The following is a 15,999-nucleotide window of genomic DNA, read 5'->3' as shown; positions in this document are numbered from 1 at the left end:
TAATGACGGCCATTTTATTCTCTAGGGTCTCTGCTAAAAAAAATGTATATAATGTTTGTGGGTTCTAAGTAATTTTCTAGCAAAAAATATGAATTTTAATGTGTAAGCAACAAATGACATAAATAGGTTTAGGCATGAAAGAGTTAAGCTTTGGGAATAAAACCTGGCAGCTGATTGGTTTCTATGCAGAGCTGCATCAGATTTTGCACGCTCCAGTTTTAGTAAATAACCCCTTATGCATCTATGAATGAAGCCTGCAGACACTATTTGTAGTCTTGCATTTACACAGTACTTGCTCTAATAAAATACTAAGGAAGACCTGAATGTCAAACTCACAGCCAAGCCCTGTCAATCATATATCATATCAGATTTGGCGTGGATAGGGGGAAGGTACAGAGCTTCTTCCACACCAGCCCTCCCCATCTCTGCCTCCCTGACTTCCTCCCCACCTCAGTACAAGACATTAAAAATTCCCAAACCACCACTGCTCTATGGCCACAATCAAACATCTGATCAGCACATGCAGCTTCTCTGCCTTTTGGCTAAGATCAAATGTAGTATCTGTTCTTATCAGTGATCCAGTGGGGGCACTGTGCTATTTTCCTGACCTGACCAAGGTTGGGACGGTGGCTATGCAAATCTGCTGGAGTGATGGGGGCTTGGAAGGTTACTACCAGCTGGAACAGAAACCGGGGCACCCACAGGCAGTTGGGGCACGGGAGTAATTCCCCCTGGAAAAGTTTGAAGAGCACATTTCCTCCTGATCTGAACACTCCACCTTGTCTGGCCATGTGCCGGGAAGGCAGAAGGTCCACGGTGCCTGTGCCCCTGGGAGTGGTCATCCTAGGGGTGCTCTTAGTAACACTTGGGTGTGGGACCCCACGGTGTGAACAAAACACATAGTTACAGCACCAAATGATTGTTTCTTTCTGCACTGTGCCTCATGGGCTGGGCCTTTTGGCTAAAGTCCGGGGCAATTTGTGTCTACCAGGCCTCAGGGCCCAAACAGTGCACTATTTGGCACAGCCACTTTTTTATTTTCTATTTATTTTTCTCCCACTGTTTGTCACCTTTTACTTTTGTGTGTGTTTTCTCACGGATGAAGGGTGTGAGTCCTCTGGCTTAAGTATATACAAAGGCTCAAGCGCTGACGTGGTTAAAAGTTACTACTAAAATACTGATATGGAAACCGAATGGTTAAGATAAGATGATCAAATAATATAGCTGCAACTAAGTCCTCTGGCTTACCCTGACGTCCAGGGGGAGGATGTGTGGCCATCAGGTTCCTTCCTCCCCTGCCTCTGGGGCATCTCTCTTCGGGAGAGCTCCCCTGATCTAGTATTCGATGATGGCTTCAGCTGTCTTAGAAGAACGGGGTCTGTCAGGCCAGACCATGTAAAATGTAAAATGTCCCCATAAGGAGCATTGCACCCTGGGGGTCAGGGTAGGGTTTTTTGTTCATTTTTTTTCATCTAGGTTTTACACCACTGCGGACTTAAAAAAAGAAATCAGTACAAAGAGCGATAATTGCCATGATACCATTACTTTATTCAGAAATATATTTTTTATTTTTTTTTATAGCAGAAAAGTAACTTTATGAGATCTGAGGTGGGGGGGGGGGACGGATTTCTAGGCCCCCATGTGACCATTTGGTCTATCCAAGTGTAAGTGCACCCATGCCAAGTGTCAGCATTCAGTAAAATGTCCTATTCTTTAGCAAAATTTACTAACCTGCATGCACGTGTCCATTTTCCATAACATAGTTATGATAGAATATTTTATCCATGTTATTCTACTTTGAAGTCCTATTGGTTGTTATTCCCTAAAATGCAAATGTTTTGGCAAATAAGAATAATTACAGCTTAGTGTGTCTCCTTATTTAATACAGGTCTTATTTACCTTCTGAGCCTCAGCATACGACAGGCTCAGAAAAAAAGTGCCCTTGCTTCCACTCTGGTAGTTTTGGCACAGGCTGTAATGTTTTATATATCCCAAAGCACAGAACTGTTTTTTTTTTGTTTTTTTGTTTTTTTACAAGTAATTTTGTGGTTTAGTGTGTAGCTATTAGCCCATTAGTAATCACAGATTATGTCCTTTCCATAGACAGACTGGAGACTGATTATTGCCTGTTTTATTTTAGCATTGCTCCATTATGTACTCACCTTCTTCTCCTATTTACAGGGAGCAAATATTGACAGTGTCGATAATGAGTTTCGTACACCTCTGCTGCTGGCCACTTCATGCTCTGCTTGGAAAACTGTGAATTTACTCCTTGAAAAAGGTATAGGGTTTGCCCTGAACACTTAATCCAATTATGTTATTATGCCAAATCCTAAATTTTAATTATCAAATTCAAAATAATATCTGTTACACCTTTAAATTCCAAAATATAAACATTGATTTAAAATCTATAAATCCCTCCCTTAAGTCTGTTTATCAGGAATCTACAACATTTTATGAAAGTCACCTCATTTTCTATTAATGGCTTTACCTGGTTAATTGTCAAAGGTATATGTTTGTTATATTGCCAGTAATTTATTTTGTCTTATTTAATATGCTTATGACTCACTTTACTACTTACTTTTCTATTTACATTTGACACGGTTCCCCATAAACTAATTGTAATGAGTAGCCACGAGTCTTGTTAAATTCCCTTCCGCAAAATTGTGGGGTCCCCTATTATCCCTATTGTGGGGTCAGCCGTATGTTATTTGTATATTGAAATCATATCCCCCTCAAGTGTCTCTTCTCCAGAGAGAATAAGTTCAGTGCTTTACCCTTTATTAGCTTTGTTGCCCTTCTTTGTACTCGCTCCATTTCCAGTACATCCTTCCTGAAGACTGGTGCCCAGAACTGGACAGCATACTCTAATAGGATGGAAAAGGACCTGGGGGTCCTAGTAGATGATAGGCTCAGCAATGGCATGCAATGCCAAGCTGCTGCTAACAAAGCAAACAGAATATTGGCATGCCTTAAAAAGGGGATTAATTTTAGAGATAAAACGATAGTCACAGGCTTTCAAAATGAGAGCCTGACTACGCCCACCCTTTCCTCCTGGCTGGTCCAATTAAGATGCTGTACTGTAGCTTCTATGAAGGGAATATGATCAATGCATGGAGAGGGTGAAGCTATCAGTCATTCACCCATCCTCCATTCATAGATGGGGTTCCATTCATGGATGCTGCAGTATGGTTTTTATGGCTGGCCGGGTGGGAAAGGCAGCCATAGTCAGGCTGTCAGGCTCTCTTAATGACAGCCTGTGACAGTTAATCGTTGTATTAACCCCTGCTGCACCGGTAAGAGTATGGTAGCAGAGGGCGGTCGAGGCAGGACGGAGCAAGAATTTCAATAACAGAAAAGGAATCAGCACAAGGTGATTTTACCGTTTGCAATTTTGACTGCACTTAGGCTTTAATAATTCCTTCAGGGCCGATCCCAGGCGGGTGCTCGGGGTGCAGTGCACCCAGGCACCAGAAAGGTGGGGCCGCTGAAGAGCCAGAGTGCTCCCTTCCCTCCTCCTCCTCCTTGTTCATGTCTGGCGGCGGCTCTGAGGAGAAAGGTGCCGCTGTGTTTCCTGCTCAAGCCCCTCCCCGCCTCCCTCCTCCTGTCAGAGGAGAGCAGCCAGCCGGAGATGAGATCGGAGGCGGAGTGGCTGGTCTCTGTGTGGAGAGAGACCAGCCACGCAGTGACGTCGTGGAGGGGTGGTCCGTGCCTGGCACGCTCTCCTCCTCTCTGTGTCTCTCACTCCTGCCTAGTGTGAACTGCTCTCCACCCAGGCGGCGCAGTTGCACACTGTCCTCTCCTTTCCAGCTGCCACCTGGGTGTTTTTATGTACCCTAATGGAGGGGGGTCTGTCTTGGGGTCTGTACTAATGGAGAGGGGTCTGTCCTGGGGGTCTGTACTGAGGGGGGTCTGTACTAACAGAGGGGGGTCTGTCCTGGGTGGTCTGTACTAATGGAGGGGGGGACTGTCCTGGGGGGGGTCTGTACTAATGGAGGGTGGTTTGTCCTGGGGGTCTGTACTAATGGAGGGGCGTCTGTTCTGGGGGGGTCTATGCTAATGGAGGGGGGGTCTGTACTAATGGAGGGGGGTCTGTTCTGGGGGTCTATGCTAATGGAGGGGGGTCTGTCCTGGGGGTCTGTACTAATGGAGGGGAGTCTGTCCTGGGGGTCTGTACTAATGGAGGGGGGTCTGTCCTGGGGATCTGTACTAATGGAGGGGGGTCTGTCCTGGGGGGTCTGTACTAATGGAGGGGGGTCTGTCCTGGGGATCTGTACTAATGGAGGGGGGTCTGTCCTGGGGGGTCTGTACTAATGGAGGGGGGGGTCTGTCCTAGGGGGTCTGTACTAATGGAGGGGGGTCTGTCCTGGGGGGGTCTGTACTAATCGAGGGGGGTCTGTACTAATGGAGGGTGTTTTGTCCTGGGGGTCTGTACTAATGGAGGGGGGTCTGTCCTGGGGGTCTGTACTAATGGAGGGGGGTCTGTCCTGGAGCGTCTGTACTAATGGAGGGGGGGTCTGTCCTAGGGGTCTGTACTAATAGAGGTGGTCTGTACTAATGGAGGGGGGTCTGTCCTGGGGGTCTGTACTAGTGGGGAGTCTGTCCTGGGGGTCTGTACTAATGGAGGGGTGGTCTGCCCTTGGGGGTCTGTACTAATGGGGGGTCTGTACTAATGGAGGGGGGTCTGTCCTGGGAGTCTATACTAATGGAGGAGGGTCTGTCCTGGGGGATCTGTACTAATGGAGGGGGTTTGTACTAATGGAGGGGGGTCTGTCCTGGGGGGGTCTGTACTAATGTACTAAAGGAGGGGGTCTGTACTAATGGAGGAGGGTCTGTACCAATGAGGTCTGTACTAATGGAGGGGGGTCTGTCCTGGGGGGTCTGTACTAATGGAGGGGGGTCTGTACTAATGGAGGGGGGTCTGTACTAATGGGGGGGTCTGTCCTGGGGGGTCTGTACTAATGGAGGGGGTCTGTACTAATGGAGGGGGGTCTGTCCTGGGGGTCTGTACTAATGGAGGGGGTCTGTCCTGGGGGGTCTGTACTAATAGAGGGGGGTCTGTCCTGGGGGTCTGTACTAATGGAGGGGGGCCTGTACTAATGGAGGGGGGTTTATCCTAGGGGTCTGTACTAATGGGGGGTCTGTCCTGGGGGGGTCTGTACTAATGGGGGGTCTGTCCTGGGGGGGTCTGTACTAATGGAGGGGGTATGTCCTGGGGTCTATACTAATGGAGGGGGGTCTGTACTAATGTACTAATGGAGGGGGGTCTGTACTAATGGAGGGGGTCTGTCCTGGGGGGGTCTGTACTAATGGAGGGTGGGGGGTCTGTCCTGGGGTCTGTACTAATGGAGGGGGGTCTGTACTAATGGAGGGGGCTCTGTCCTGGGGGGGTCTGTACTAATGGAGGGGGTGTGTACTAATTGGGGGGTCTGTACTAATGGAGGGGGGTCTGTACTAATAGGAGGGTCTATCCTGGGGGGTCTGTACTAATGGAGGGGGGTTTGTCCTGGGGGTCTGTACTAATGGAGGGGGGTCTGTACTAATGGAGGGGGGTTGTCCTGGGAATGGTCTGTACTAATGGAGGGGTGTGTGTACTAATTAAGGGGGGGTCTGTATTAATGGAGGGTGGTTTGTCCTGGGGGGGTCTGTACTAATGGAGGGTGGTTTGTCCTGGGGGGGTCTGTACTAATGGAGCGGGGTCTGTACTAAGGGAGGGTGGTTTGTCCTGTGGGGGTCTGTACTAATGGAGGGGGAGGTCTGTCCTGGGGGGGGTCTGTACTAATGGAGGGGGAGGGTTTCTGGGGGGTCTGTACTAATGTAGGGGGGTCTGTACTGAGGAAGGTCTGTACTGAGGGAGGGGTTTATACTTAGTGCAGGTTCTGCTCTGACGGAGGGGGGTCTATACATAGTGGAGGGGGGTCTGTACTGAGGGGCGACTATAGTTGGTGGAAGGGCGGGTGACCCCAACCCTAGTGACGCCAATGCAGCTGCAGGCTCTTCTTTCCCCCCTCCCTCTCCCCCTCCCTCTCCCTCCTCCCTCCCCCTCTCTTCCTCGTGCGCGCTGCTGTACTAGTGAGCGGCACTTGCCAGCACAGCTGCCCACTATGTTTCTTCCCCCGCCTTCATATCAGCCAGGGAAGAAATAGAATAGAAAAAGGAGCAGAGAAGAGGATTGTGGGACATGTACTCCCGAGGAGTGGCAGCCCCACTGTAACATGGAAACTGCAGCCCACACAGCATGCTCAGCTGAATGGGAGAGAGAGAGAGACAGGAGCCTGGGAAATATTTCTGCACCCAGGCGCCGGTGACCCTAGGATCGGTCCTGAATTCCTTACTCTATCCAAAATCAAGATAAAATCTTGGTGTTAGACACGCTTTAACGCAGAATGACACTTTTGTAGAAGAATCATTACAAGTATTGGAGATACAGAAATATTGTACATGGAATAATACAAAAACCTGGTTTTTACAGAAAATGTACAAAATACTGTTATGATTAAGCTTTCACGGTTTAAGCTTGCAATACAAATATTTCATATAATACTGTTCACAATCTACAGTACATACATCTGAAGTCACAAGGTGATCCTGTCAACAGCATATGGCATGCTTCACTACTCACTTCTCCATTTACCTGTCTGACAAATTACTCTGTCAACATGACTCAGTCATGTTAGATTACTTCTCCCCATTCATTGTTCTCAACGATGATCTGGAAGTACAGACATTTTTGACTGATAATATAGAGCTGTGTTTACTATTTGATTCATGATGTTTTCAGTTCCTTCCTACTATGAATGAGAACAATGTGGCTTTATTTTATTGCCATAAAGTCAATGTAAATAGTTCATTCTAATTTAGGAAGCTGCTGTTTATACAAAATGCAGTATATATCAGTAGACTGGATATAGTACAGTATTTACAAATAGTTCTCATTTGTATTTCTACACATACAAAAGCTCATAATCTTAACTCACTGGTTCAAATCAAAAGGTGATAATTACACGTGTTATCCAACCAATACCTAAAGTAAACTATAATGCTAGCCACCTGCTGAAATTATTGTAAGAATCTGTACATAGTATGTATATGTAGGTTGGAAGTAGATTGGGGGGTGGCTCAGGTTAGATGTGTATGTGTACAATCTAGGATTATCTTATCTTATTATAACATAGTAAAGAAGTATCACAGCTAGCAGACAAGTTAGAAAAACTCATTTAGTTTTGTCAGTTCAATAAAATTAACAGGATTTCCTCTGATGTTCTAGATTTGTACTACACAGCGTAATGCATCTCCTGTGGTACACTAGTTTACAAAGTTAAAATAAGTCAACTTGGAGCTCCATGCTCTCTATAAAAGCAAGCAGCCTGTGCATAAAAATATGGTCATACAAATCCTCTTTTTTCTAGCAGCCACGCAAGTTACCGTAAAGCAGTGATTTCCAAACTGTGGCACGTGGACTGGATCTGGCCCTTTTCTTGCCTCTATCCAGCCTTTTTGGGCACTGTTTCTCCCATTGATACGAGATACTATATCTCCCACTGACACCATAGTTGAGGCACCATTCCTTCTACTGACACCAACAGTGGGGCATAATTCCTCACACTGACACCAACAATGGGACCCTATTTCTCATAATGACACCAACAATGGGGCATTATTCCTCCCAATAATGTCAACGATGGGGATCTATTCCTCCTACTGACCACTGGGGCTATGTAATCTTTTTATTCCCACTGCCTACCACGTCCAAGGCATTGTTTACGCCCACTGGGTCTATGGCCACTGGCCACAGTCCCTCTGGAATCTGGAGGACAATAAATTGTCTCTTTTTCAAAGAAACTCATTTTAGACTCTCATGTTAGGCTCCTGGACTCTACAAACTGCCAGTTATTTGGGTCTTTTTTACTTGAAAGACACACACAAGTTTCTCTGACAATCAAAGTTAATCCATCACCGTCTATTTAAAAAATTAATGTGAGGTGATGAGTGGATATACTGCCAACATCCACAAAAATTCTTTATACCAAACTAAATATTTTTCCATGGTTTGGTATCCATCACTGTCTATTGTCTGTCAGGCTGTATTTCACCATTTTGTACTATAAGGATTCAGGAATAACATACTAATTTCAATAAACTGTTACAGGATTCACCTTAGAATTCAGAATTATTGTACTAATATGATTTCTAAACTTTGAAGGGAATCATTATGTCCATAAACTTTATAGCAAGTTGTATGATTTCTGAATTTTTTGAGGTATATATTGACACCAGAGAAAGTAGCACCAAGCTCATGAAACTCATGTACATACACATTTCAAGTTTTAAAACTGAAATGCTGTATCTTTTTAACTCTCTATACAAACTTTGTTTTTCACATAAACATTTACCATGTGACCCAGGATTCTCAGAGCATTATGGGTTCTCTAAAGAGAGAACACAGCAGTAGGTATCTCTTTTCACATCAGTGTCTCTCAATGAAACCTCACGGTCCTGACTAGTGATGAGCTTCGCGTTCGAGTCAAACCCGAATTGCGATTGTTATGGGCCGTTCACGCCAAATTCGTGTGGCGTGTCACGGCCCATAATTCACTGCAGCATCACAGTGCATTGCTGGCTGATGATTGGCCAAGCATGCACTATGACCCGCATGCTTAGCCAATCACAGCGCCATCGGTAGAGAGAGCTGTAATTGGCCAAAGCCAGGGTGGCTTTGGCCAATTATGGCTCAGGGGGTTTAGAACACGCACCACACTATATAAGGCCGCCTGCACGGCGGCCCAGTGTAGTGTGTTCCGGCGTGCTTAGAGATAGAGAGAGAGACAGTGTCATTTCATTTGAGTTAGCTAGATTAGGCAGGACAGTCAGTGAGTTAGCTGCACTTACAGTGTATTGTGTATATATATGCATCCCAGGTGTTGCATATATATATATATATATATATATATATATGTATATACACTGTATTAAGTTTAGCTAGATCCGTTCCTATTATCCTCCTACTGACAGGCAGGCTTGTCTTGTTACAGTATTTACAGCTACCTTTAGAAAATGCTGGTGTTCTTTTACATAGTTACATAGTTACATAGTAGGTGAGGTTGAAAAAAGACACAAGTCCATCAAGTCCAACCTATGTGTGTGATTATGTGTCAGTATTACATTACATATCCCTGTATGTTGTGGTCATTCAGGTGATTATCTAATAGTTTCTTGAAGCTATCAATGCTCCCCGCTGAGACCACCGCCTGTGGAAGGGAATTCCACATCCTTGCCGCTCTTACAGTAAAGAACCCTCTACGTAGTTTAAGGTTAAACCTCTTTTCTTCTAAATGTAATGAGTGGCCACGAGTCTTATTAAACTCTCTTCTGCGAAAAAGTTTTATCCCTATTGTGGGGTCACCAGTACAGTATTTGTAAATTGAAATCATATCCCCTCTCAAGCGTCTCTTTTCCAGAGAGAATAAGTTGAGTGCTCGCAACCTTTCCTCATAACTAAGATCCTCCAGACCCTTTATTAGCTTTGTTGCCCTTCTTTGTACTCGCTCCATTTCCAGTACATCCCTCCTGAGGACTGGTGCCCAGAACTGGATAGCATACTCCAGGTGTGGCCGGACCAGAGTCTTGTAGAGTGGGAGAATTATCGTTTTATCTCTGGAGTTGATCCCCCTTTTAATGCATGCCAATATTCTGTTTGCTTTATTAGCAGCAGCTTGGAATTGCATGCCATTGCTGAGCCTATCATCTACTAGGACCCCCAGGTCCTTTTCCATCCTAGATTCCCCCAGAGGTTCTCCCCCCAGTGTATAGATTGCATTCATATTTTTGCCACCCAAATGCATTATTTTGCATTTTTCTACATTGAACCTCATTTGCCATGTAGTCGCCCACCCCATTAATTTGTTTAGGTCTTTTTGCAAGATTTCCACATCCTGCGGAGAAGTTATTGCCCTGCTTAGCATAGTATCGTCTGCAAATACAGAGATTGAACTGTTTATACCATCCTCCAGGTCGTTTATGAACAAATTAAATAGGATTGGTCCCAGCACAGAACCCTGGGGAACCCCACTACCCACCCTGACCATTCTGAGTACTCCCCATTTATCACCACCCTCTGAACACGCCCTTGTAGCCAGTTTTCAATCCATGTACTCACCCTATGGTCCATGCCAACGCACCTTATTTTGTACAGTAAACGTTTATGGGGAACTGTGTCAAATGCTTTTGCAAAATCCAGATACACCACGTCTACGGGCCTTCCTTTATCTAGATGGCAACTCACCTGCTCATAGAAGGTTAATAGATTGGTTTGGCAAGAACGATTCTTCATGAATTCATGCTGATTACTGCTAATGATATCATTCTAATTACTAAAATCTTGTATATAGTCCCTTATCATCCCCTCCAAGAGTTTATATACTATTAATGTTAGGCTATCTGGTCTGTAATTCCCAGGGATGTTTTTTGGGCCCTTTTTAAATATTGGTGCTACATTGGCTTTTCTCCAATCAGCTGGTACCATTCCAGTCAATAGACTGTCTGTAAAAATTAGGAACAACGGTCTGGCAATCACCTGACTGAGTTCCCTAAGTACCCTCGGATGCAAGCCATCTGGTCCCGGTGATTTATTAATGTTAAGTTTCTCAAGTCTAATTTTAATTCCGTCCTCTGTTAACCATGTAGGTGCTTCCTGTGTTGTGTCATGAGGATAAACACTGCAGTTTTGGTTACTGAAGCCCCCGATTCACTCGTGAAGACTGAGGAGAAGAATAAATTCAATACCTTTGCCATCTCCCCATCCTTTGTAACCAGATGTCCTTCCTCATTCTTTATGGGGCCAATATGGTCTGTCCTCCCTTTTTTACTGTTTACATACTTAAAGAATTTCTTGGGATTTGTTTTGCTCTCCTCCGCTATGTGTCTTTCATGTTCTATCTTAGCCGTCCTAATTGCACCCTTACATTTCTTATTGCATTCTTTATAAAGTCTGACTGCTGAGGATGATACCTCAACCTTGTATTTTTTGAAGGCCTTCTCCTTTGCTTTTATATGCATTTTTACATTGGAGTTAAGCCATCCAGGATTTTTGTTTGCTCTTTTAAATTTATTACCCAATGGGATACATTGGCTAATGCCCTTATTTAATATACTCTTAAAGCAAACCCATCTCTCCTCCGTATTCTTTGTTCCTAATATTTTATCCCAATTTATGCCTTTTAGCAAGGTTTGTAGTTTAGGGAAGTTGGCTCTTTTGAAATTTAGTGTCTTTGTGTTCCCTTCATGTTTCCTATTTGTGTGATTTATACTGAAACTAATTGACCTGTGATCGCTGTTACCTAAATTGCCCCGTATTTCCACATCTGTGATCAGGTCTGTATTGTTAGTAATCAGTAGATCCAGTAATGTTTTATTTCTAGTTGGTGCGTCTACCATCTGACCCATAAAATTGTCCTGCAAGACATTAAGGAACTGGCGAGCCTTAAATGAATGCGTGGTTCCCTCCGCCCAGTCTATGTCTGGATAATTAAAATCCCCCATTATGATAACACTTCCCATCCTTGCTGCTAATCCAATTTGTGATAGGAGATCCGTCTCCACTTCCTCCCTCAGGTTAGGGGGCCTATAGCATACTCCCAGTATTATTTTCCCCTTAGCTTCATCCCTTTGGAGCTCTACCCATAAAGATTCCACCTCCTCCCTAGCTCCCTCAGTGATGTCATCTCTCACATTCACTTGTACATTATTCTTGATATATAGGCATACCCCTCCCCCTTTTTTACCCTCTCTATCCTTGCGGTATAGGGTATACCCTTGAATGTTTGCCAGCCAATCATGAGAGCTGTTGAACCAGGTCTCTGAAATTCCCACAAAATCCAAATCCTCCTTGTACAACAGTATCTCTAGTTCACCCATCTTGTCCGCCATGCTCCTGGCATTAGTGAATATGCCACATAGTTTAGACCGGTCGCATATTGTCCTCGTATTGGGTGTTTCAAGATTGCAAGTAGGACTTGCTACTATACTCACCTTGTGTTTTTGTGCTTTGGTTAACCTACCACTAATGCCCCCAATACTACCCTCTGGAATATCTTCCGTGCTGGCTATCACTGTCTCTGGACCCTCCCCCCCATCGCCTAGTTTAAAAACCCCTCTAACTTTTTGGCCATCTTCATTCCCAGCAGATCTGTACCCTCCTCATTTAGGTGCAGTCCGTCCCTTCTATAGTACCGGTTACCGACTGAGAAGTCGGCCCAGTCCTTCAGGAACCCAAACCCCTCCTTACTACACCAGCTCTTCAGCCACTTGTTTACTTCCCTAATCTCCCTCTGCCTTTCTGGTGTAGCTCGATGTACCGGTAGTATTCCTGAGAACACTACCTTGGAGGTTCTTTTCCTCAATTTAGCACCTAAATCCCTAAAATCGTTCTTTAGGACACTCCATCTGCCTCTGACTTTGTCATTGGTGCCAACGTGCACCATGACAGCCGGGTCTTCCCCAGCCCCTCCCAGTAATCTGTCCACAAGATCCGTGATGTGCCGAACCCGAGCGCCCGGTAGACAACATACTGTTCGGCGCTTCAGGTCTTGGTTACAGATTGCCCTCTCTGTCCTTCTAAGAATTGAGTCCCCTACCACCAGAATCTCTTTCCTTTCCCTTTGCTGCCCCCCCACTCTCACTGGAGGAGTTCTTCCCCTGGCAGCTAGGAGAGTCCCTCATCTCCAGCAGTGCTGGTCCCTGACTGGTTTCACCAATGTCATTCAATGGAGCGTACTTATTGGGATGCTCCAGTCCTGGATCGGCCTCTCTGGCACTTCCCCCTCTACCCCTCCTGACTGTCACCCATCTACTCTTTGCTAGTGCCTGCACCTCTTTGTCTCCACCCGCCTCTGTGCTGGCCCCTGCCGGCACCTGCCGTGTACGTTCCTGGCTCACCTTTAGTATAGAGGGACTTCTCAGTGCTGACAGTTGCTTCCCCAGATTCAGAACCTGGGCTTCCAGGGAAACAATGTGCTTACATTTTGCACAGCAGTATTCGCCCTCGATCGGATGATCAAGGAACGCATACATGCGGCAAGATGTACAAAGAGTCGCCTCTCCACACCCGCCGGGCATCGTACCTTTTGAATATAGTGAGGATTTGGGGATTTTACCCTGTCCAAATTACCTAACAGCTAGCTTCCTGGCACTAATACTCAAGACAATACACAGGTACACAACAAGACAATACACAGGTACACAACAAGACAATACACAGGTACTCACAGACCTACGAGCACTCGCAATACACAAGTATACAGTACACAATACACAAGTACTAACGATCCACACACACTACTCAGACAACACTCAGATACTCACACTACACAGGTACTATGACCCCTGTTATAACCTCCTGTTTTAAACTCTGTTTTTTTAACTCCCACTTATTCCAGCTCCACTTACACCAAGTTCCACAGCTTCAGACTGAGCACGCTCAGACTGAGTCCTACAACCAGTTAAATAGGCACCTGTGAGCAATTAACCACACCCCTTAATTGATGGAACCAGAGGAAAAAAAAAAAAAAGCTATTTAAAAAGTGACAGCAAAAGGCAAATTAAAAACTAAAAGGAAAAGCCCCAAAAATGCAACCCAGTAAACAAACAGCAAACAAACAGCAAACAGCAAACAGCAAACAAACAGCAAACAAACAGCAAACAAACAGCAAACAGCCAACAAACAGCCAACAAACAGCAAACAAACAGCAAACAGCAAACAAACAGCAAACAAACAGCAAACAGCAAACAAACAGCAAACAAACAGCAAACAGCAAACAAACAGCAAGCAAACAGCAAGACTTGTACACTCTAACTCTGTTTTTTTAACTCCCACTTATTCCAGCTCCACTTACACCAAGTTCCACAGCTTCAGACTGAGCACCAATTTTGATCCTATTAATACCACAGTCAGGCAGCTAGACTATTTACAGTTAGTGTAGTGTGTCTTCCTCACAGTGTTCAGTTAAAGCTACAAGTTAGTTTAGTGTGACCTCTGCACAGTGTTCAGCTAAAGCTACAAGTTAGAGTAGTGCGTCCTCTTCACAGTGTTCAGCTAAAACTACAAGTTAGTGTAGTGCGTCCTGCTCACAGTGTTCAGCTAAAACTACAAGTTAGTGTAGTGCGACCTCTGCACAGTGTTCAGCTAAAGCTACAAGTTAGTGTAGTGAGACCTCCTCTAAAGCTACAAGTTAGTGTAGTGAGACCTCTGCAGTGTTCAGCTAAAGCTACAAGTTAGTGTAGTGCGTCCTCCTCACAGTGTTCAGCTAAAACTACAAGTTAGTGTAGTGCGACCTCTGCACTGTGTACAGCTAAAGCTGCAAGTTAGTGTAGTGCGTCCTCCTCACAGTGTTCAGCTAAACCTACAAGTTATTTTTTTGCGAGCTCTGCGAGTGTTCAGCTAAAGCTACCTGTAGAAGGTTGGTGGTGTTTTCCTGATCCTATCACTACCGCAGGCAGCTAAATAAGCTACAAGTTAGTGTAGTGCGAGCTCTGCACAGTGTTCACCTAAAGCTACCTGTAGAAGGTTGGTGGTGTTTTCCTGATCCTATCACTTCCACAGGCAGCTAAATAAGCTACAAGTTAGTTTTTTGCGAGCTCTGCACAGTGTTCAGCTAAAGCTACCTATAGAAGGTTGGTGGTGTTCTCATACTACAGGCAGGCAGTTGATTTTGCTAGCTGCAGTATCAGTATATATATATATATATATATATATATATATATATATATATCCCAGCTTAGTGCAGCTACAGGCCATTAGTATGTCTGGAAGGCCAACAAGGAGAGGCAGACAGTCACAAGCCAATAAAAGAGGGCAAGCAGGCTCTGTGTCTAGAGGAAACAGTGCTGGTCGTGGAGACGGTGCATCCTCATCAGCACGTGGCCGTGGGACACGCTTGGCCTTTTTTTTTGGCAGCTGGCCGTGTTGAGCCGCAACATGCGGAAGACTTGGTCGAGTGGATGACCAAGCCGTCCTCATCCTCCTCATCCTCTCTCACCCATGCTCAGGGTACTTTGTCTGGCAAAGCAGCGGCCTCTTCCCTCGGCTCAATGTCATCAGTGACTCCTTCCCTAGCCCCACCATGTCCTCCTGAGGAGTCCCTCGAACTGTTTGACCACAGTGTTGGGTACATGCTCCAGGAGGATGCCCAGAATTTGGAAGGCTCTGATGATGATGATACTGAGCTAGATGAAGGCAGTAATGTGAGCATGGACAGAGGGGGTGCCCAAGAAGGACAGCAATCTGGCAGTCATGCTCCCCCTGCTGCAGCATACTGCCAGGTTTGCTCCAGTGATGAGGAGGGAGGGGATGATGAGGTCACTGACTGCACGTGGGTGCCTGATAGGAGAGAGGAGGAGGAGGCATCACCAACGAGGCAGGATGCCCTCCAGGGGCCAGCCTAAGGGCAGCACACTGACTGCATCACACCCCAAAGCTCCGCATGTGCAGGGCGCTGCTGTCTCTGTGCATTATTCAAAAAGTTCTTTGGTGTGGGCCTTTTTTGAGACGAGTGCATCAGATCGCACCGCTGCTATTTCCAATATATGTCTCAAGCGTATCTCGCGTGGCCAAAACATCTCCCGCTTGGGCACCACATGCTTGACCAGACATATGTTGACCTGCCATGCAGTTCGTTGGCAAGCCTATCTAAAAGACCCACACCAAAGAACAAAGAGAACCTCTCCTTGATCCTCATCAGCTGAGATCTCCAACCCCACTATACCTTCAGTCCTCTCTGAGACCTGCACTGAGAGGAATGAAGGTGTAGAATTAGGTGTGTCACAGCCAAGTACTTGTGGGCAATCTGCTTTCGGTACACCGTCGTCAGATTGTACCAGGCAAATTTCCCTGCCCCAGCTGCTGCACCACCAAAAGAAGTTCGCTCCCAGCCATCCACATGCCAAGTGGTTGAATGCTAGCTTGGCAAAATTGCTAGCACTTTAAACTGCTGCCTTTTCAGTTGG

The 15,999-nt window shown here is 45.6% G+C and overlaps 1 protein-coding gene and 1 pseudogene across 4 annotated transcripts in view; both read left to right on the top strand.

Moving 5' to 3' along the window:
- The window catches only part of TRPA1 (transient receptor potential cation channel subfamily A member 1), a 321,861-nt gene that overhangs the window by 141,819 nt on the left and 164,043 nt on the right, over positions 1-15,999 (top strand). For all 4 annotated transcript variants that reach the window (XM_073631793.1, XM_073631794.1, XM_073631792.1 and 1 more), the window contains one exon: positions 2,182-2,281. In XM_073631793.1, coding sequence (XP_073487894.1) covers positions 2,182-2,281 — 100 coding nt within the window. The remainder of the gene's footprint in view (positions 1-2,181; positions 2,282-15,999) is intronic.
- Positions 523-645, top strand: LOC141146458 (U2 spliceosomal RNA; annotated as a pseudogene).

This window comes from Aquarana catesbeiana, linkage group LG05 (genome assembly GCF_042186555.1).
Source record: "Aquarana catesbeiana isolate 2022-GZ linkage group LG05, ASM4218655v1, whole genome shotgun sequence".
NCBI lineage: Eukaryota > Metazoa > Chordata > Amphibia > Anura > Ranidae > Aquarana > Aquarana catesbeiana.
Note: the sequence above shows the minus strand (reverse complement) of the source record. Positions and strands in the feature narration are given on the sequence as shown.